This window comes from Hemiscyllium ocellatum, chromosome 32 (assembly GCF_020745735.1).
Source record: "Hemiscyllium ocellatum isolate sHemOce1 chromosome 32, sHemOce1.pat.X.cur, whole genome shotgun sequence".
NCBI lineage: Eukaryota > Metazoa > Chordata > Chondrichthyes > Orectolobiformes > Hemiscylliidae > Hemiscyllium > Hemiscyllium ocellatum.
Window position 1 is genome coordinate 30,204,848 of NC_083432.1, and position 24,385 is coordinate 30,229,232.

A 24,385-nucleotide genomic window follows, 5' to 3' on the forward strand; every position below is an offset into this window, starting at 1 on the left:
TGCAATAACGTCATTTTGAAGAAAGACATACATCAAAACCTGGATTATGAAAACACAAAGCTACACATTTATCAGATTTACAATGTTATTCTGAGAACAGGAACATTCAAAATTGATACTGTAGAATTCCAGGAACCACTTGATCACCAATTATCATTGAGTTTCCTTTGGCTTTGGTGCACTATATTTCAAAAGGTGTTAATTAATTTTGTTTCAAATGTTTTCCCAATCATATGTTGTTGCATATGAAAATTTGGGATAAATTCAGCCCAGAAGAATTTTTTTATAACTGAACGATGGTTCTCAATAGGGTACCTCCTCTCCTCTCCTCTCATTCGATATTGTCTGCCTGTTTGCAACTGTCAGAAAAAAAAATCCTTCCCACTGCTCTGACATATAATCACAATAACTACCACCGAACCCTCTAACCAGATTATGAATTCAAAGTTACAAACTTTATGGAGCAGTTTACTAAACACGAACAGCGTATTTTAAGATGCTTGACTACTACCATTCAATATTTTTAATAAAGGATATCTACATTTATGAAATTATAATACTATTAATTCAAGTTTGTAAAACAATTAGAGGGAGGTAAAAAAAACACATCACTCCATCAACTGGAACGGTTTGTTGTAGTTATGCATTATTATAAAATGCTCAGATAGTGTACATCAAGCAAACACCTGCTTTTAGGAAATATCTTTTAACTATTTTCTTCATAGTCATGTTAAAACATTAGCTTTCACATCTGTGCCTAAATATATTTTATTGTTTAAAAAATACAATTAAAACAGTCTTTGCCATATCAGTGTAAAGAATAAAACCAAACAGATCAATTCAAAAGGAGAAAGTCTACAACAGAATGCAAATAAAAAGCTAGCCATGAATTCATTATTTACAGTGCCCAAAGAACAAAATTCACTGTCAATGAATCCCTGAGTAAACACATGTTCATGTACAAAATCAAACATTTCATTTATACTTTGTAATTTAGTCTATCAAGCTCAACCCCACCACATTTGCAAAATAAGACAACAAATGGATAAGTCTTTTGAAATCCAGTATTTCTCTCAATTACAGGAAACATGTCTACTGGATTTCTCACTAGCTAACTACAGTTAACAAATGCTCACTATATAAACAGAAGGCACAAGCCATTTTTGCTGCAGGAAACTGGCTTAATAAGAAGCTTTATCAGTGTTACATTCACTGTATTTGTATCTAATAAAGGTATTTATTTTGAACCTGGAATTAATAGTTATACTATTTATATAAAAACACATTCCTGCTCAGATTTATTTAAAGTTTTCAAAACAAAACAAACTTCATTGTCCAATTCAGAGTAATTTTTTTCAGTTAATATTTCAGAACTCAATTCACTGTTTTAAGGAAAAAAAGTCTTGAAACTGAAGTCAAATCAATGTAACAACCTTGGTGTTTTACTCGGATATTTCAAAGCATTTTTCAGTCATCTTGGGAACAAAGGATTCTAGAAAATGAAAGAATTCTGGAAATAAAGTAGTGTGTTGAATGGGGGTGACTCTGATCATCGTCCTTGTGTCTTCATTACCACCAACCAGGAAGGCACAGAGTGTAAACGTTATTAATGGGCTGGATTTATCCCCACATCCCTCCTGCTGCAATATAGCTGCACTAACCTTTTCTTCAATTTCTAAGGAATTGACCACCTCACCTGTATTTACATCAGGTTCAGCTGTTCTAAAATGGAGCTGACGTCTCATTTTTCTCCGCCCAACCCATACTCTGCTCCAAACTTCACAATGCCAGGTCACTTTTTGCCGGTATTGTACAGTTTCAATTCTTGCTTTCTTTGTGCTCGATGTTTCAGGTATTTCTTCCACAGGATGTTTTCTCTTCAATCCAGTGTTGTCTTCATTGTCATCGTCATTCCTATTTCCAACAAAGCTACTGATCTTTATATCATCAATTCGTACACCACTTCCCTCAGTGCATGTACAACCACATTTAAGAACAGTCTCCATCACATATAGGACAGCATGACATACCTTGTTAAACCAAATTTCCCTGAAATCTGAAGATCCATGCAACTTTTCCCTTGTTTGCTCTGAGAGGCAAGATAATTTGAAAGGAATAGTCAACACATTCCCACTATGGTTCAACTCTTTGACTGGACTACAATCCACTTCTGGAGAATGTGCTGGGGAACAGTCGGTACTATTTAGAGGTTGAAACAATCTGACAATGCCCCAGATCTTCCCTTTGTTTGATTTTCTCTGATACTGCAAACTACGACAGTACTTGAAGGCTTCATCCAATTGTCGCTTGAACTTTTGTCCTGTCCTTTCATTAATGTTTCCAGAAACATTGTGACTCAGCTCAAACGGATCCTGAATATTAATTGGTCCAAGTCGGAGATTTGTTTCTGATTCGGGACCAATGAAGTCAGTCACAAGATGAGCTTTACCTTCACTCAGTGATATTACCGTTCCAGCAAAGTCAAACTGTGAATAAAATTTGTAGAACTCTGCAAGAAGCCCGCCTGTCATGAAAAAAAAACCCAAGAGATAGATTTATCAATAAATTGCAACATTTTAAACTTGTTTAAGAAACTGTCTTTGTGATTTTAAATGCTGGTGGATGAAAACCCTATCACTTCACGCGCCCACTATCGATGAGTACCACAAGTTTGGTGAAACAGTCAGACCTCTAATATCAGTTGATCATTTCAAACAAGAAATGCTGCAGATCACAGCAGGTCAGGCGGCATTCATGTTCACTCACCTTCTCTCCATTTTGAGTCAAAATGGTAGCTTGCTTTCTCTCCATGGATGCTGCCTGACCCGCAGTGATCTCCAGCATTTCTTGTTTTCAGAACAGATTCCAGCATGTACAGTAATTTGCTCCTCAGTTCATAATTTGTCCACTTGCCATACCAACAGTGTATGGTTTTCGAGTTAGGTCGGCAATTAGTGCAAAACTAGTAATTTTTGTACTGGAGCCGGATGAAGTTTGCCTGAACATATATCATAAAGCACCCTGACAGTCAGAGGACAGAGTAAAATATTATCCTATTAATTTAGATTGCAGTCAAATCCAAATGACCTAAATGAAAGGTTAGTACTTAACATATTGTACCACATCATCCCCATAGTTTTAAAGTTTTGACAAATAAGCAGACATTTTCTATTATGTGTGGACATTATAATACAACTTGGTGGCACAGTGGGTGGCACGGTGGCACAGTGGTTAGCACTGCTGCCTCACAGCACCAGAGACCCAGGTTCAATTCCTGCCTCAGGCGACTGACTGTGTGGAGCTTGCACATTGTCCCCATGTCTGCGTGGGTTTCCTCCGGTTTCCTCCCACAGTCCAAAAGCATGCAGGTTAAGTTAATTGGCCATGCTAAATTGCCCGTAGTGTTAGGTGCAGGGGTAAATGTAGGGGAATAGGTCTGGGTGGGTGCACTTTGGCAAGTCGGTGTGGACTTGTTGGGCCGAAGGGCCTGTTTCCACACTGTAAGTAGTCTAATCTAAACTAATTTTAAAAAGATCAGTAACTAAATACTTACATAATCCTTCAGAATTTGGACTGGGTTCCATTTTAGACTGATTACTTGGAAAAGTGCAGTCCCAGCCATCAATTACACATTGGTCAGCCTCATCTCAACACAAAAAGATGCTCAATTTAATATTCACTTCAGTAAAAATATTCCACATAATTTAAATACAGACATAAAAAATATAATGACTAAAACCTGCATTATATGTTTTTTAAAAGATCAGTTATCTACTAAAATTAGGGTATCTTCAGGGCAAATTTCAGCAAATGCTAACTTTACTCAGTGCATGCCCATCAAAATAAGGATGTTAACATTTGATTTATTTTAATACAGAGCTTGGACAATCACACTGATTTTATTATCTACTAACGTCTAATGAAGAACAGACATAATTCATCTGCACAATAAATCATTTTTTCAGTATATTACAAGGTGTTGTGCTATCCTGGTCTGAAATATGGACAAAATATTTTATGGACTATGGGGTATGTAAACAATGCCCAAGTAATGTACCTTCTATGGTTAAGTCGTCTCAGGTCAGCCATTCCTAACTTATTAATGGAAAAATACAAAAGGTGGTAGAAGGGTTTGACCATAAGGTATCGGTGCAGAATTAGTCATTTGGCCCACTGAATCTGTTCCATCATTTGAATATAGCTGATATGTTTCTCATCCCAGTTTTCTTGCCTTTTCCATGTAACCCTTTATCCACATACTAATCAAGGGTCCACCTTTCACTGCCTTAAATACGCTCAGTGACATGACCTCCAGACCTCTGCGAAATGAGTTCCACAGATTCACCGCCCTCTGGCTGAGGAAATTCCTTATCTCAGTTCTAAAGGGTTGCCCTTTCACTCTGAGGCTGTTTCCTTGTATTCTAGTCTCTTATTAGTTGAGGCATCTTTCCCTGGTCTATTCTGTCCAGGCTTTTCAGCATTCTGTAAGCTTCAAAGAGGTCATCCCCACCAACATCCTTCTAAACTCCAACAGGTACGGACTCAGAGTCCTTAACCAATCCTCATATCGCAATATGTCAAGCCCTTCATCCCTGGGATCATTCTTGTAAACCTCTTCTGGATCCCCTCCAACGCCAGCACAACCTTCCCTAGATACAGGGCCCAAAACTGCTCACAATATTCCAAATGCTGTCTGACCAGGGCCTTATGCAGCCTCAGCAGTACATTTCTGCTCTTGCATTCTAGCTCTCTTGAAATGAATGCTGATCAAAGCACAGCATCTGCAGACCTCATTTTTTACTCTTGAAATGAATGTTAACTTTGCATTTGACTTCCTAATTGCCAACTGAGTCAGCATGTTAACCTTAACAGAGTCCGGAGGTAGAACTTCCAGGACCTTTTGTGCTTTCCAAAGCCTTTCCCCACTTAGAAAATAGTCTATGCTTCTGTTCTTCCTACAAAAGTGCATAACCTCATTCTTTCCCACATTGTAATCCATCTGCGATTTCTTTGCCACTCTCCTAGTCTCACCGAATCCTTCTGCAGCCTTCCTGTTTCATCAGCCCTAACTGTCTCTCTACCTATCTTTGTGTCAACTTCAAACTTAGTAACAATGCCCTCAGTTCCTCCATCCAGACTATTAATGTATAGCATGAATACTTGAGGACCCAATACTGAACCCATTGGAACTCCAACAGCTGCCATCCTAAAGACCCCTTTAAGTCTACTCTCTGCCTTCTACCAGCCAGCCATTCCTCTAGCCATGCCAGTACCCTGCACCTAAGACCATGGGCTCTTATCGTAGTTAGCAGCAGTGTTCATAAAGGTTTCCAGTCAGCATCTTCTCCGTTTGATTTCAGTGGGTGGGTAGGTGAGGGGACATTGCCTGACTTGCTGAAAACTTTCACCATTTAGATCAGGTCTCCAATAACTATGGTATTTTGCTTTTGTTATCTTTTGCACTTTGTCTTTTAAGTTTTTGCAGAGATGTAAAATTTTGTGCTCAAGGAATGTTAAGATTGGGGAATGCAATCTATTGTAGATTGTTAGCAATTACTAATAGGAAAATGCACCTTCAAGGTCAGGGAAAGCTCTCCTTATACTGCTCCAAAAATGTCTTCTCCCATTGTCAAAAAACTCAGCACTATTTCACTGCGACACTTCTATTTCTCTTGTAACCATTAAATAAAACTTCCCAATGAGTTGTTGATCTTGTCGTATTGAATTTTAACAAAGAATGGCACTGTTGTGCTTTACAAAAATGAAAATAGTTCAGCAAAACTATCAAAGTATACAGTTAAACGTGCATTGGAAGAAGTGTCCTGGAAGTATGGAATAAAACATGAAGTATAAGAAATTAAATGCACCATCCTCTAGAATTTAACTCAACATAAGTAACTTCCAATAGTTAAGAAATGTGAAATTTGAACAGAGAGCTCCCATTGCAATAAATCACCAGAGGATATTTCAAAATTTACTAAAATATCTTTTAATTACATTTTAGTTTTGAACGCACGGTCTGTTTTATCATACCCATACCTGCAAGTTCTTTTAAATGGTTCACAGTTGGGAGGACTGGTGGTGTCCTGTTCTGAAGAAAGAACACAACCAAGAGAGTCACTGCATAATTATTCATTAATGGCCCTCCTCCAAAAGGATTTCCTGAGATAAAAAGGGAAAAATATACACAAAGTGTAAACATTTTTGTCAAATTAGGTTTAAAGTTAAATACCTGCCACAATATTAATTCATTAATAATGAAAAATCGGTTTTAACAAGTAAGACTGAACTTGCAATTCTCCAGCATTCAATTGGAGATTATTTCTGTGGATTCTAACGCCAGAAATGCCATGTCTGACTCATTGAGGTGTACAGTGTGGAAACACACCGTTTGGTCCAACTCGTCCTTTCCAACCAAATATCTTCAATAAATCTAATTCCAATTGCCAGCATTTGGTCCATGTCCCTCAAAACCCTTCCTATTCATATACCCACCCAGATGCTTTTTAAATGTTATAATTGTACCAGCCTCCACCACTTCCACCAGCAGCTCATTCCATACATAGACCACCTTCTGTATGCAAAAAGTTGTCCTTCAAGCACCGATAAGGATCACTTGGCTCTTTCAATTTTTTCCGAACTCTCTCCTTTACCATCTTCTCTGTTGAGGACAATTATTTCAACTAAGAAATGACTAGGTCGGGGAAAACTAGCACAGGTGAATGAGAGGATATAGAGCACTGGGTTGGAAGGTGTGGGAATGGTTGAAGCCCACAATGTGCCAAGTGTTCAGAAGCCAAGATACCAGGTGAGTGAGCAGTTTTGGGCATCAGGTAAGTGAATGAACACCTAGGTCAGGGACCCAGCATGAGAGACTGTCTGACAGACAACATTCCTTCTAAGCTGCACAATCATGAAACTCCTTAGGGTGTTCCACATACATACATACAATCAATGTGGCCCAGCAATCACTTCTCTGGCTTCCCACAAAGTTCCAGGGTACACCTGATCAGGTCCTGGGGATTTATCCACCTTTGTGCATTTCAAGACATCCAGCACTTCCTCCTCTGTAATAGTTTTGCTTATTGTCTGTATAGGGTCTTTCAAGTTCATTAACTGCTGTTTTAGTGTGTTGGTGGGTTTGTGGGCTACCATGATGCCAAGGGGTCTGAGCAATCTGGCAGTCAAACCTACATCCAGAACCTCAACCTAAGCTACAAATCTTCTCAAAACACGCTAAGATCTACAGGCACAAAAAATGGCCCGAAAATGGGAAATGAATGTCATCCGACAGAGGGCCACCCATGAACAGCTGTAATTGCTGCATGAGTGCCGAAGAAAACAGGTACTACCTAAATGTCTTCAATACAAACCTACCCTTAACACCCCACTAGTCAAAAGAATAGCAGAGCAAAATGGCCGCACAATGCTTAGAGAAATGATTAATGATGCCCAAAACAGACTCCATAAAATACAACTGGGAAATTTTGCACCAAAACTCTTTACTCACTCATGCAACAGACCATGAATGGACAGACACAGTGCAACAAGCCATAGATATTAGACAGCGACAAACACAGAAAGTGAAAAAGCTAGACAAACTTACACAAAGTAACACTGACAACACAGAAGCATGGATTTAAAAAAAAAACTCATCTGACCGACCCTTAACAGATACTGAAAAAGCCGACTTAGTACGAGGATTAAATTACAACTGACAGGATGCGGACAAGATTTCTTAGCAGCATTAGAAACAACACTGAAAGACAACCAACTCACAGAAAAACCCAGCAAGCTATCAAACAGGTAGTCGCACCAACATTAAGCAGAAAAAAGGAGGGAAATACACAAGAAAGGAAAGCACTGGAAAGACTAAAAAAAAAGCATTGTTATCCTACCTGCAGACAAAGGATGCTTGACAGTCATTCTAAATCGAAGAGACTACATTGAAAAGGCGAACGCACTACTTACAGATGCCAACACTTGCCAACAAGTGGCGATGGACCCGACCCCACAACTAGAGAACCGAATTATAGCCCTACTCAAAAAACTTCAGAAATATGGAGAAATAAATAAGACTGACTTCCAAAAGAATGAAACCAGACAGATCCAACACACCATGCTTCTATGGATTACCCAAAATTCACAAACCAGCAGCCCCTCTCAGACACACAGTCTCGCTTCCTGGAACACCAACTTACAGATCGGCCAAGGAGCTTCACCAAAGACTAAAACACTTAGTAGAAAACTCACACCACTCTACATTTCCATTACTCTAATTCATTTCCTGAAGTAGAACACCAAAAATGCAACATTCTTCCTATTGTTGTGCCCAGAATTGGACATACCAATCCTGCTGAGGCCTAATCAGCTCTTTTTGAAGTTTCAGCATAATCTCCTTGCTTTTAGATTAGCTTAGATTCCATAAGGCATGGAAACAGGCCCTTTGGCCCACCAAGTCCACACCGAACCTCCGAAGAGTAACCTACCCAAACCCATTTTTCTTTGACAAATGCAGCTAACACTATGGGAAATTTAGTATGACCAATTCACCTGACCTGCACATCTTTGGACTGTGGGAGGAAACCGGAGCACCTAGAGGAAACCCACTCAGACACAGGGAGAATGTGCAAACTCCACACAGTCACCAGAAGCTGGAATCGAACCTGGGAACCTGGTGCTGTGAGGCAGCAGTGCTAACCACTGAGACACCATGCCACCTGCTTTTTATTTCATTTTAAAATTCAAAAAACCAATGACCCTGTCTGCTTTTTCAAATTTTCTCAACTTGTATGCCATCTTCAAAGATGTGTACACCTTACTTGATATCTCTTCCTGCACCTCTTTACAGTTGTACCATTTCAGTCTTATTGTCCTTCCTCAATCTTAGCAATAAAATCCATTACTTCACAATATCTGCTTATTTTAGTGGTCAGTTACTTTGTTCATTTCACTGTTTACAAGATTTCCAGATTTCATGTAATCTCCAGACTTCATTGCTCTGTATACCATGACTGTACATGAAAATAAACCAGCAACACCAATATGGACTCTCCAGAAACATTCTTGTACACTTCCCACAAATCTAAAACTCAATCATTCCCAACAATACAATTGGTCAAGTTTGCATTTATTTACCCATAACTCCATGATGCTTAACTTTAAATGTAGAACATTTGCTTAGACATCTCTGATGAGCATCAAAATTAATGTGATTTTATTATTTAGAATCACTTTGAAATAAATATGTCAGCAAAATGTTAACAGGCTTTAATGTTTTGATCTAGGGGGAGAAAATGTTCCTATTTCTGCTTAATATTGTGAGATATTTTGTGGTTAGCAAATTCAGAAGGCCTTTCAATTAGTTTAAAGTGTTTGTTCAGACTGATATCTTCATTCCCAACTAATTGACTCTGATTAGGAGGTGACTCTGTATGAATTGTCTTCAAGGCTTTATGCAGTTTAACATAGCTTTTCTTACCAGCTAGTTGCTTTTGTTTTGCCCAATAGCGAACAGCATAGACAAGAGGTCTCACTCTTTGATCTAATGATGCACACAATTGAAGGAACTGTGTGTTACGTACAGCCAACCTACAAAAACAGATCATCCTGTCATTCTTGTCATTTCAAGCAAGCCATCAAAAACAAGCTTTGTGTAAGGAAACCACAGATACCTAATCATATTGATACTTACGATTATCACAAATTGTACTGATATCATTAATTTATTAAGAAAGTTCCAGACACAGTGATATACGGCAAATAAGTCTGTGCAAGGTTATATTTAACTTATACAGATCATAAAGTAGATATTTGAAAGTTAAAACAGCTTGGTCAAAGGAAGCATGTAGCAGAACACAGGACTTTTCCAGGTTCCAACGCCACCAAGAAACAAAAGTAACTCATGGGATTTTCAAGGGTGCAGCCCCTTAGTTGATACAGAATCAGGTTCTCAATTCATATTTGGGCAGTAGGCAGGCTGCTGAAAGACCTGCAGGCCCTTAATCTGGATACAACCCCTTTAATTGGTCTCAATAAGGCTATTAAATGGACCTAATTAGTTATCTACCCTGTGCAGGGGCTAAATGTTCAGTTTTGTCTGTCTCCAACAAAAGGCACAAATCCAGCACATGGAACCAAAGGAAGACTTTATAGAATGTAAACAAGCAGTGCACCTTATTAGGTAAATTAGAAGACTTGGGGCTTATGTGGCTAAAGAGACAACTGCAAATGGTACGGTTACGAGCAGAATAGGTTGTACAAAAAGGGCAGAGTCAGAAAAGTTTAGAGTTCCAGTCTGAAGGATATTACAGAGGTTGGGAACTTCATAATTACAGTAGGGTTTAAGCAAAAGGATGAATTTTAATATTCAGTTGTTATGTAATAGCTAGCTAAGTTGAGATGTTGGGTGATGGATGAGGAGGGTTTAGTACAGGGTAGGAACAGGCAGCAGAGTTTTAGATAAATGACATTATGAAATGAGAGCAAGTCTAGCTGAGCATTAGAGGCCACAAACAATTTGAACAACAGATCAGTGAAGTAGGATTAGAGACTGACATGGTAGAATATTGATGCAGTTTCTCCAAAGCAGCCTGAGACACCAGCCGGGGAAGCGGGAAAGGACTGGGTTGGTAAAGAGTTTGTGGCAAGGATCACAGACAATGCTTTAATCCTCCCATCACAAGACTGGCTTTTGGACATGCTGTCCAACAACATGGAGGCAGCGAAGAGAGATTTAGAAATGAAGGTTGTCACGGTACATGATGAAGCTGACCTCTTGTACATGATGATGCCAATGAGCAGTATGTCAATGTTGGAATGGAAGAAGTCAAATCTTTGGGTGATAAAGCTGCAGGGTTGAAAAGAGAAGCCATTGCTAGAGAAGTTGTGTTTAAGTTGAAAAGAGAAGAGTGCAAACATGCATGGGCAACGCCATTAAGACAGAAAAGAACAAGAGGAGCAGCAACTGAGAATGATGTAGCAAGGGAGTCAGCAGTCACTGTTCAACCCAAATAGGATGTTACTGCTACTTTAGCAAGTACCAACTCAACTGGTTACAGATTTGGAAGACAATATGTTGAGAAGGATAGAGGTAGGAGTTGGAGATAAGATGATAATTTGAAGGCAAACAAATTTAGTATACTAGAAAGAGTATAGCTGAGGATAAAAAAAAACTATTTGCAATTTTATCTAGAATGAAAATGAGGAATAGAAGTGTGTATTTTTATGGAATAGACTGCAGGAAGGAGGTAAATAACAGTGAGATGGGAAAAAAAAAGCAAGGAGAGAAACTTGGCTTGAGGACTATGGGCTGAGGGAGCAGCCAACTGAATGAATCACATCAAAAGATGGTGACAAAAAAATCTGTAGGCATCTTGCAGCTATTAAAATTGAGGGTGGAGAGTCAGAGAAAGGTGTTTTCATGAAAAGAGACAAAGGTACCCTTGACTCTCTGGATAGCCCTGCTAAATGCAATTTAAAAATTTATACACTACTTTAATTTGTTGGCTACTGTACCTATTGTTAATAGAAATGTCTCCTTGCAAGCCCGATTCCTTATGGATAAATTTCACCACAGGTAGCCTAGCAGTGGTGACAGCCTGAACTTTGTGTATGCCTGGAACACATTTCTGCAAGACAGTTGCTACAAGTTGAAGCACCTCAGCTGTGGTTGATGTTCCCAGGTCTATGTCAGACAAGATTGAATCCTCAGATTGTGTTTCAAACTGAGCATCTTCTTTAATTCCATTAACTTCCTGTAATTACATAAAGCATATTGTTTGTATCTGTGTACACCTGCCCCAGTTATCTTTTGATTCCCCATCCCTTCAGCAGACTTTTTCATTTTAAAATGTCATCGTGTTTAGTATTTAGAATGTCTTTGTCAGAACTTTAACAAAAACGACAAAATACAGGTTAAATTTTGTGGAAGACCAGAGATAGGATGCCAGTACAACTATCTCTGTCCACTCAGAATGTACTTCCCAATCAACACTGAAGTTCTTTGAGAATTCCCAATAGAAGATTACAACAAATAAGATAATGCAGGTTGCACTTACAAAATTTGTTAAATACCCCAGGAGAAAAAAAAAAATCAGTCATTAAAATTGCGTGCCTCTTAATTATTCAAAAGCAGTCATAGTTCTTACCTACTAAAGCCAAGTAGTTTTCCAAGACTAAAAAAATGATGGTGATTTGTATCAAACAATTTTCATTCAACTCATTCACATTTAGAGAAACAGTACTCTGGTGAAAGCTCAGGTCTGGCTAATTACAATTTTTTTCTCCTTAAGACTGACTATGTCACATCCAAATGAAATTTTGCAAATGCTTTCAACTGGCTTGTAAACAAATATCCAGTGAGTTCCTTTAATGAAAGTTCAAGCTGCAGCATTTGATGCTCTTTTGCAGATGCTTGGCTTTTTAAAAAAATCACAACTTGGTTTGCAAACACAGGGGCATATACAACAGCTAGAAACATTTTAATCTCCTAATATTATTGAATATTATGCAGATACTACCAGAGTCCCAAAAGATGTAAACATACTTCAGTTTCAACTTTGCTTCTAGCATGTGCCTGGAAAGCCTTGGTGTTTTCGAGATCCAGAAACAAATCCATGTCACAGCCATGGATACCAAATGCATTCACCGATGATCCAAAGGGTAAGATTCTACAACCTTGAAACAAAATCACATTAAGCCACTTGTTACAATGGCTGCATAGTTCGAAAGTCAGTAAATTTAAATTTACAATTAATGTTAAAAAGTTTGAAATGAAAACTTTTCCCTTTTAAGTTCTATCAATAGTAATGTCTACAGAGAAGAATTGCATGGAATAAAGTACCAGCCTTTCAACACTGACATTTGAGTTTGAATCCACTCAGATTAATGAGATGAGAAGTCTTTTCTGTCCATTAGTTTTTAATGGTACAAGGAGAAACAAACATCTCTATGAGCCACTGAAAGCCAATTGTACGATATCTATCCCTAAACAGAGACAAGGTTTGGATCCAGATGTGGAAAATTCTTGTCTGGTAGAAGTACTTGTCTAAATTTGAGATTATATGAATAAGGTGCCACCGTGTAGACAGAATGTTGGGCATCTGCACCCTGTGTAGCGAGTGTTGGGTATTAATACCAACTATCACAAGCGATGTTTCCTTTCTCAGATCAAAAGCAAAAGACTCATAAGTGAAAAATCCACTCAGCAGAAATTTACGACAATCCTTACATCTAAAGCCTTCATGATTTTGAATACTGGAACAATGATATTGCAACAATGTATTTTTTTGCAAGAAAAGCACCAATTTCTTTTTAATGATCTTAATGTCCATAGCCTAAGGCAACAGGTCTCCCTGTTAAGGTGGATCCATTTCATATCTCTCATGTAACAATAAAACTCAAGCAATAATATTGAGATCACTTACTTGGGAAAAATTCTAAGAAGACCTCTTGTAAAAGTGACACAATCAATTCCCTAAGCGTTTTTTCACTTTCTGTAAGCTCAAACAACTGCAGCAACTGCTTCATTTGTTCATCTACCTGTCACACAAAAAGAATTGCTATTGAACATGAGTAGCAGTCAAAGTCTTCGCTTGGATACGCATAAGCAAATGACATGACCCTTTGTGACAGGTGAGCAACATATTTTGTGCAAGCAGCTGAGCAGCAGAATATCCATTGCAGACATCTGTTACTACAATGCAGGTAAATTAAATCATATAGTTCAGCCTGTTACTAGAGATAGGTTAGTCCTCACTGATGTGAGACAGCTATAATGTCAGTGAACAAAGGACTTAGATAATGTGACAACTACTATAAAGCATTTAATTGCTGTCATTATATTCCTCTCCAATTTTTTAAAATAAATCTGAATAAGATATCCAATGACATCAATATTAATTAAATCATTCAACCATGCTAGACAGGCTTAAAACAAATAGAAAAACTACATCTGCTCCACAGCTTTGAAGACAGTTCTTAACAATTTTCCTTCCAACCGCAGTAGCTTCTGAATAATGTTTTCTAAAACAGACAATTGCTTTGTCATAATTAATAAATTAGTCATTTCTTGTGTCATCTTAAATCACAGAATTTCAACTGGAAAGTATATCTGAGGGGTTTGATTGTCTTTTTTTCCAGTATCCTGATGACCATCAGTAAATGCATTTCAGATGAGAGACATTAAAATGCGAATTCATATCAATACTTATTGGAGTGAGATGTTTATTTATTTAACTTTTACAAAGTACACAGTGAAAAAAATCCAGAAAATTGCATAGTAGAAATTATGCGATGTTATCCGCAAATTTACTGACCAAAGGAGAAGGAATGATGCTGTTTGTGGCAACATCACAGTACGGGATCCTTCACATAATAAGCTGCATGGAGATAGTGAGGACTGCAGATACTGGAAAGTCAGAAAAAGCAGATCCTGATGAAGGGTCCTGCCGAAACGTAGACTCTCCTGCTCTTTGGATGCTGCTTGACCTGCTGTGCTTTTTCCAGCTCCACATTTTATCAGCATAATAAGCTGCTGATTGCGTTAAACAAAAGGAGAATTTTCCTTTAAAAAAATTATTGACATAAGTTTTTTATTCTTTCACGTGATATGGGTGACACAGGTGATGTCAGTATTTGTTACACATTCCTAATTGCCCTTGAGAAGGTAGTGATGGGTTGCATTCTTTAAATGCTGTAGTTAAAAATGAAGTAAGTACACCTGGAGTGTTGTTGGGGTAGGATTTCCAAAACATTGACTCAGTGACAATGAAGGAATGATGGTTGCAGTTCCATGTCAGAACAGCATGTGACTTGAAGTGTAACTTGCAGGTGGTAGTGTTCCCATGCACCTGCTACCTACTCCTTCTAACTGGTAGAGATCATGGGTTTGGAAAACTGCGTCAAGAGAACCTGACTGAATTGCAGTATCACACCTTGTAGATGTTATACGCTGTCAGTGTACATTGATGGTGGAGGGTCTGAATGTTTAAGGTGGTGGGTGAGGTGCCAGTCATGCAGGCTGCTTTGTCATGGTTAGTGTCAAGTCTCTCGACCGTTTAGGTCATCTAAGCAAGCAGAGACCATTCCACTACACTCCTATTGATTTGAGCTTTGAGATCATGAACAGGCTTTGCAGATATGGTGCTGAGTTACTCAAAGAGCTCCAATCTGCTCTTGTTGCCAGAGAATTTACATGGCCATTCCAGAACTGTTGTTGAAAAATGTGGTGCTGGAAAAATACAGCAGGCCAGGCAGCATCCGAGGAGTTGAAGAAGGGCTTATGCCCGAAACATTGATTCTCCTGCTCCTCGGATGCTGCCTGGCCTGCTGTGTTTTTCCAGTACCACATTTTTCAACTCTAGTCTCCAACATCTACAGTCCTCACTTTCCCCATTCCAGTACTGTTTCAGATAATGTCATTCCTGTACTGACTGCAAGTGAAAGCAGGACCAAGGAAAAAAGCTAAATTGTTAAAATTTGAATACAAGCTCCAAAAATATAAAAAAAAAGGAAGACGTCTGCAAGCTTTATCTAATCACATTATCTTTATATTACAGTAGATAAAATTACTTACGTCATTCTATATTATGAACATGTAAAGAACAATTGATGCGAATTACTTTACGATTGACATACCAAATTGGTACTTACTTTAGTGATCACAACAAATTACAGAGTTTTAAACAAGGTTAACATAATATAAATTGTTGATGCAATGAAGGCAGCCATCAATCACCTTAAGTAACAATAGGTTGGTAAAGCGTTCAAAACATCACCTTCTTTTGCAAAACAAAGTAACAAAGAGAAAAACAGAACTTACAGCGCAACTAATGTCACTTTTTGTCTCTAATGCCAAAATAAAAAGGAACGAATTCATCTTAAGTCATGAATTAAATTTCAGGAGTCTGCAGCACACAAACCTTCACTTTTGCAAAGGTTTTTAATCCTTAAAATGCTAGCTGGAGGTGAAAATAGGATTTAATTAATTAAATATTTTAGCCATAATATCACATCAGCATCCATTTAAAATTAAACTGACAGAGAAAAAAAACCAAAGCAGATGTACGATGCAAAACATCACACCAGAGCACATGACAGGTTGACTAAAGCGATCACCATTTAGTTCTTCAGCAGAAATGCTGCTGCTGCTGTTAATCAGAATACCCAAGGAAATTCTCAGCAGATTACTATGCTAAATTTTTTTTATTAGCTACCAAATCACCTTTGAAACCCCCTTTTAAATGAATTTTCTGACCTCTAACCAAGGGAAAAGTTTCACTATTGACAGATGAACAAGAGTTTGCTCCATGACTTATTCTACAAATGTCTTTACCTCCCCATGCCGAATAATGTAAATGTAGGAAAAAATTATAAAGGAAAATATTTCAGGGGGAGGAGGAGTAGCAGGGCTTTAGACTAACTCACTCCACTTTCAATCTCTATTACTATATTACAAAAATCACAACCATTGTTTTAATTAGCTGGTCACATTGTGAAGGTAAAGTACTTACATTAACTGCTTGACAGAGACCCTGTGTCAGCTCTTCAAAATCAATCCACTGTTTTTTCCCAGGGCTTTGCTTCCGTTTTGGAATATATTTGAACTCCTTAGTCTCTTTGTGCTTCACTCGTAGTTTTTGACCATTCATGCAGTGCTGTGTAATAGACAGCACTTTTTCCACTTCCTCAGTATCACCCATTTCTATAATTGCATATAAACCCTGTAGACGGTAACATAAAATCTCTTAAATTATACACAGAAGTCATTAAGTTACATTCAAATCAATGAGTTTATTCAACCAATTCAATTTCTTACCAACCAAAGAGTTTCTTAAATTGCCAAAATTCACAGTATCTTGTGGATCAGAACAAAGATAAGTTTATCAACAAAGATGCATCTAGTGTCTGTCTAGTCTGCAGCAGCAGATAGAAAAATAAGTTATCAAAAGAGAGATTTTCCACCTGTTTGCTGAACTATTCAGTAAATAGGTTTCCAGCCCTCCCAAATTGCCCACTCGCCACTTAAATTGGGCACACATCTCCTGGACTTGGTTATCCTGCGAAATCTGCATGATTTAGCTTTCCTGCCATAATAGACTAAAGGGTTTCACTGCCAAAAGACAGCAGTGAGCAGCCAGTGTAACACTTTAACAGTATACTGGGGCAACTCTCAGGAATTGGGAAGGGAGACAAGAATAGGTTGAGGTGGAAGATGGAAAACAAAAGGCTTGAAGTTCAGGGATTGGAGTCAGGTGCAAAGACAGAAATTGGGAAACTCGTGCCCAGGAACTGTGTCCCTGTCTATTCTTGGGATTTCAGGTAACAACTGTTTAAGCAAATGCACAAGCAGAAATACTAAAAACACAAACCATACATTTACAAAGCAAAAACAGTAATGTTTGAAAATGTCACATGGTTAGAGACTGCTTAGTCTCAATATCAAGTGAATAAACTCCAAGAATGCCTCCAACCAGACTTGGTAATGTTGCACAGCACATTAGTCAACTAAAGCATCACAATCAGGAACTGAGTTTTGTTTATTGATGTTTCTATGTTTGCAGCCAAACCATCCAATTCATCCACCTGCTCTCTGAACAAAGATTGGAGCATTTCAAGGTAATTTACAAATATCTTCACTGCCCTCAAAATTTAGAATCACAAAACTGAAGGCAGCGCAATAGGAGGCCATTGCCTGGACTAGCTTATCAAACAACCATCATTACCTCAAGCTAAACTCTTGCTTTTTCTGCATATCCTAGCATATGATGTCTACTCAAATAATAAACCAATGTCATCCTGAATGCCTCAACAAAACCTGTCTCCACATTTCTTGGCATTGTATTCCATATCCTAATTAATCATTGTGTGAATAAGATGTTTCTCCCATCATCCTTACTTCTTTTGCACGATCTTGAAATCTGTGCCCTTTCATTCTTGTTCCTTTTATGAGTGGGAACAGCTCTTTTCCCTTTACTCTATCCAGCCCACTCATGTTTTTGAAAACCTCTCAATTTTCTTCTCTCAATATTCTTCACTCCAAGGTGAGCAGTCCCAACTTTGTCAATCAGTCTCAGAACTGAAGTTTCTCATTCCAGCAACTATTCTTGTAAATCACTTCCAAACTCCCTCCAATGCATTCATATCTTTCCTACAGTGTGGTGTCTCCAACTATAGAAAATATTCCAGCTGAGGTCCAACAGGTATCTTAGAAAAGTTAAACATCGCCACCTTGCTCTTGTACTGAATGCCCCTATTCATAAAACCACGATCACTATATGCGATATTAATTGCTCCCACTATTAGGGCGGCACGGTGGCACAGTGGTTAGCACTGCTGCCTCACAGCGCCAGGGACCTGGGTTCAATTCCCACCTCAGGCAACTGACTGTGTGGAGTTTGCACGTTCTCCCCGTGTCTGCGTGGGTTTCCTCCGGGTGCTCCAGTTTCTTCCCACAGTCCAAAGATGTGCGGGTCAGGTGAATTGGCCATGCTAAATTGCCCGTAGTGTTAGGTAAGGGGTATATGTAGGGGTATGGATGGGTTGCGCTTCAGCGGGTCGGTGTGGACTTGTTGGGCTGAAGGGCCTGTTTCCACACTGTAAGTAATCTAATCTGTTCTGCCACCTTCAATGATCTGTGCACAAAACTGTTGTGTTATTAGAGCTCTCTCTAGTGGCAGAAAACTACCATTTGCACTTCGCAATTTACTTCAAAGATTCACACTACAGTTCTCTGCAATTTTTTCATCTGTTCCAAGTTAGTATATTTAATTTAAGATTATATTGAAGTCAACTGCCAATAGGACTTACTTTGTCTTTGTCCATTATCACGTTTGCCACCGTGCCAAAGTTTTGAAAGTAGTCAGTGATTTCCAGATTAGATGTGCCCTTATGGAAACCACTTACAAACAAACTCTTCTCTTGCTGGGATTTTCTGCAACTTCTTACACTCAACAGTTTTTGATGTTTCTTTCCTTTGAGATGATCATTTAAGCTGGGACCTAAAAGCATGAAAGAGCATGGATTACAGAAGGGTTGCAATCACCTTTTCTTTTAGAAACTGCGTATGTTGCAAAAGAAACTTAAGTACAGCCATTTTTTAATTGAAGGCATGTGAAGGGTAGGAGGAGTAGGAGGTATTCAATAATGATATTGGATATATCTGAACAGATTGATGAAAAAATATCTATTAAAGACGATAGATTGGCAGGTAACAAAAAGGGAACACAAAAGTTATTTATAAAGATATATATGGCAAAAACTAATCAAAAGGTCCTTACTGGAAGCAAGGATGTTGACAATGCCACAGCAATGGAAGGGATAATAGAAAAATTGGACATGATTACATATTAAATAAAAGAGTCACTTAAGAAGTTAGTGTTATTAATAATACAGACTTTCAACTGCTTTAAGCCCGACTTGGGTATGGGAGACATGGCAGGGGATAGTGGGATTTCAACAGTTACATCTCTGTTCAGAAGAATAAAGGGAGAAACATAGTGACCACAAGTAGGTCAGCTGAACATCAGTAATTGGGGTAATCTGGGAGGCAATATTCCCAAACATGAATAATTCTCGTTTGAAAACACAGATTAATAAATGTCAGTCAGCACAGATTTAACGGCAATCACATTTCCTAAACTAGACTGACTGCGCTGAATTAGTAACAGAGATGGTTGATGCAAGTTCATGAACTTAAAAAGGAGAATGAGGAGATAATAAACTAAATAGTACAATGTTACTGGCCACAGCAATGAGGCCTATGGGACTGAGTCCACGAGAAAGATCAGTCATGATCTTAATGAATGGTGGAGCATGCAGGGTCCACAGAACCTACTCCTGCTCCTATTTCAGATTCGCTTATATTCTTCTTTTCGATTTGTGTATACAAACCCTTGAAAATTGTGGGATAGATTGCAAAACTTACTTTTAAAAACGTGCAGGATAAGTAGCTTCAAATATGGGGACTATGGTCAGAGAAGGACCTTGTTCAAAAGAGCTACAACACACTGCAGCACTCCTGACCTGCAAAGGGAAGAGGAACACCTCTACAGAGTCTTCACCAAGAACAGATATCCCCATAACTTCATCCTTGGATGCCTGGCAGACAAACAACATGATGAGGACATGCCACGACCTTATTCACGAGCCATGAAACCTTACATAAAGAACGTCTCGGAGCTGACAGTCAGACTTCTGACCACTGGGATGCATGACAGCCCATAAACTGACAGCCACGCTCAGACAACAACTCACCAGGACAAAGACCCTATACCCATCATGTGCAAGACGAAAGTAATTTACAAGATTCCATATAAAGACTGCACGCAACACTATATTGAACAAACAGGCAGATAACAAGCAATCTGCATCCACAAACACCAATGAGCCACTGGATGCCATGACCAACACAACACAACGATTTAGGACAAGCCAAACAGAAGACAGACAGAGAATTTCTAGAAATATGGCACTCACCCACAGACCCCATCAACAAACACATAGACATAGACTCATTCTACCGGCCACTACAACAAACAACCGGAACAGGCAACCAGAAGCATAGGAATGGAATCAAATAAATCCCAGAAGACACAGTACAACAATGCTTCACAGGAGGTTCCACAGCACTGAAGATGTCACATAGACAGGGGGTGAAACATCTGCAAATCAACTTCCCAGCTTGGTGAACATATCCACAACTATGATTTTCCAGGTTATTACTCATGAAGTCTATTGTTCAAGGCCAAGTGGACTGTTGTAATCAGTGTCCAGATCCTGCAGATTAGTCAGGAAGCTTACTGGAGTGATGACCTAACTGCTGAGGTCATTTTCAAAGTTCAAGTTAAAAACAGGGGAGAGAGTGCCTCCATCTTGGGGAGCCTTATCCCTCACTTACCTGGAAAGACGGTTTGTTTGCAGCTTCAGTTCCAGAGGGCTTCTGTTCTTTTCTGTTTTCTTTTCTAATTACTTCAAAGGATGTGGACACTGACTAGGCCAGCATTTACTGCCCATCCATAATAGCCCTCAAGAAGGTCTGAGCTCGAGAAAACCTCTGCAGGAGTTTGTCTGAAGAGTACCCTTGGCGCAACCATCTTCAGCTGCTTCATCAATGACCTATCCTCCATTTTAAGATCAACAGTGAGCACATCTACCAATAAGTGCACAATATTCAGCACCATTCATGACTCCTCAGCTCTCGAAGCAGTCCATTTCCAACTGAAGCAAGACTTGGATAATAGCCAGGCTTGGGTTGACAACTGACGAGTAACATTTGTGCCACACAGTGCCAGGCAAAGACTATCTCAAAAAAAGCGAATGCAATCACATGTTGCTAATTGCCATTGCTGAATCCCCCACTTTCAATATCCTGGGGAGGTTTCATCACTGACCATAAACTGAACTGGACGAGCCTTTTGCAGATGTGGTTACAAGGGCAAGTCTGAGACGAGGAATTCTGTTATGAGTAACTCAACTCCTGATTCCCCAAAGCTTTTCAACCATCCGCAAGGCCCAAGTTAGAAATGTAACTCTCCTGGAAGTTTGCAGCTCTCACACTCAAGAAACTTGACACGACCAGACAAAGCCACCTGCAAAACGTCCACTCAATAGCAGTGCTAACTACAAGGTGCACTGCAATAAATTATAACATTTCTTTGGAGAGCATTGTCCAAACCCATGACCACTACTTTTGAGAAGCTCAAGTACAGCAGATACATGGTAATACCAAAATCTGCAAGTCGCCCTCTAAGCCACACTCAATCTTGATTTTCAAAACATACCGTTCCTGGAAAACCCTCCCTAAAGGAATGTAGGTGTACTTGCACCAAAGGGAGTGCAGCAGCTCAAAGGTGGCAACTCACCACCACTTTCTTAAGGATAACTCGGAATAGGTGACAATTGCTGCCCAGCCAGCGATATTCACATCCCATAAATAATTGTTTAAAAAGATGGTGAGCACCAGTCTATGCGGTATAATAGTGTAATTAAGAAACGTATTCCTGGATTTTAACCAAGCAATAGTAAAGCAACATAATTCCATGTCAGGATGATGCATGCTTGGGGAGAAAGCCAATCAACCAGCCTTCAATCAAAGACTTTCCCTACCACCCTCAGTTAAATGGCAGGTCTGCACTCTGGCTTTTAATTGGGCAATCAGGGGAAAATCACAGCCAAGTATCATGCGTTGTGGTTTAAACATTCTTTGAAACTCAAATGGTGCAGCTTCATTGAATGTATTTCGCAGACCATTACATTGCCACTCCCATACCTACTTAGTGCAATAGCAAATGTTTTAACATGCTGGATGTGTGCCTGTACACATATTCACAATGATATAGTTCGTCCATTTTTTTGCTAGTAGCAATAACACCTAATGACAGTTCCCTACAAAGTAGAAACTCCTTTCCCACCATTTGACCATGACAAGGGTCTAAAGTCCACAGGAGAAATCCTGCCTGACATTTCAAGTAAATGGCCATTCATTAGACTAACTTAGAAATGCAATAGGTTTCAAGTAAAAAGGGAGTATGCGAGAAACAAAGTAGAGAAGGTAGAAGAAACAAACAGAAGTCGAGTCAGAAAGAAGGACAAAACATCTTCGAGGTGGGAAATCCTGAAAGAGAAATGATAACAAAATAAACATCAAATCAGAAGCAAAGTACCGCACCACAGTACTGCTGGAAAATGAAATGACAACAGAACACGCTGGAAGCATGCTGATCTTTAAGAGCAACACCATTCTCCCACATTAATATGTTGATATCCCTTGCTGTGTTGAATATAGGTCATCCTGCTATAACATGTGTTTTGTTAATGCAAATTTACTCTAACTGGATTGATGAATTGAGGACACTTGCTATATTGTGAACTTTTAAAGCATCCATTGATTATAACACGATTCCGGCCCCATTAGTTTACATGGTGCTGCTATCGCACGATTTTCTTATAACATGGAGTGCACGAGAACAAAACTACAGCAGAATTATACCAAAATTGACTGTATCTATAAATTTGCTGGTTTCCACCTTGAACATCCTCAGTAACAGCCTCCACACATGCCTCTGGGGTAGAAAATTTCAAAGATTCACCACACTGAAAGAAATTCCTCCTCGTTTCAGTCGGAGATGGCTTATGTCTTATTCTGAGACTGACTACTGGTTTTAGATTTTGTATCATCACCTCACTGACATGCCCTGGTCACTGGAAGGTTCTACAAATAACAGTGTGCCAACACATTGGTTTCTGTTTCTGGAATCTGCTGGCATACATGAACCAGAGGTCCACAGAGCTGAACAAAATATCAGAGGGAACACTGTTTTCCCACACCCTACCAATAATCGTACTCAGGGAGGAGAAGGGGGGACATGCTCCCAGAGACAACACTATCCAGTCCTGCAAGAATTTTCAGTGTTAAATTTCCAGTCAATGCCCCTGGGTTAATACAGTCCTGATGTAGGTGGCAATGTCATTGGACTAGTAAATCTGCATCCCAGGTTAGTGTCCTGAAGATATAGGCTCAAAATCCACAATGGTAGATGTTGGAATTGGAATTCAATAAATGATCATGAGTGACATTGATGTTGATTGTTATTAAGAACCTCATTTGGTTTATAATACCCTTCATGGAAGGACATCTATTAACTTAATCTCTTTATTTCTGTTAGTTCTCCTAACTGGAAAGGCTGCCTGACCTGTTGAGTATTTGCAGCCTTTCTAGTCATAGAGTCATTCAAACAGACCCTTCGGTCCAACTAGTCCATGCTGACCATAATCCCAAACTGATCTAATCCCACCTGCCTGCTCCTGGCCCATATCCCTCCAAACCTTTCTTCTTCATGTACTTTTCCAAATGTATTTTACTGCACTCCCACCCACCAGTTCCTCGGGAAATTCACTTTATTTTATTATAAATCTGGTTCCATCGGACAGAGTGAAACCACCTGCTCCAGAGGCTTCACCAACTCAGGGGCCTCCACACTCCCTCCCTCTCCTTCTCCCTGTCCAAATGGAAGAGCCTGGATCCTGGTGAACTAGGCCCCGGCACCGCGGTCACTGCTTTTAGAAGTTCCTGCACTTACTGTTGGGGACCCGGACATCACACAATAAGCAGCGGTAACCGCCGCGAACCAGCGGCTCCACGTCTGACACGCTCATGCTTTAGAATTTAACAGCGGGTGATAAAATCCGGCGGCGGGATTTCAGCAACCCCCCGTCTCAACGGACGGAGTGTCACCATCAACCCCCTCCTCCTGGAACCACGCGGCGCCCGGGAAAACGTTCCGTCCATCAGTTTACAGTGTCCAGCTCTGGAGGAGCTAAAGCCATTTTAAAAGTCTCAATATTTTACCCCAAAAAGTGTATTTTCAAATGTCCTGTAGGTCTG

General features: G+C 39.3%; 1 protein-coding gene across 1 annotated transcript; it reads right to left on the bottom strand.

The window, feature by feature from the left end:
- Window positions 1-861: 861 nt before the first annotated feature.
- On the bottom strand, window positions 862-24,182 carry tut1 (terminal uridylyl transferase 1, U6 snRNA-specific). Its single transcript, XM_060848726.1, has 10 exons — window positions 24,081-24,182; window positions 18,811-19,001; window positions 16,515-16,724; window positions 13,428-13,542; window positions 12,548-12,678; window positions 11,518-11,756; window positions 9,482-9,591; window positions 6,040-6,162; window positions 3,554-3,646; window positions 862-2,524 (listed from the first exon to the last, which is right to left on the bottom strand). Exons 1-10 carry the CDS (start codon window positions 24,154-24,156, stop codon window positions 1,443-1,445), a joined length of 2,370 nt encoding a protein of 789 aa, XP_060704709.1. The 5' UTR covers window positions 24,157-24,182; the 3' UTR covers window positions 862-1,442.
- Window positions 24,183-24,385: the final 203 nt, after the last annotated feature.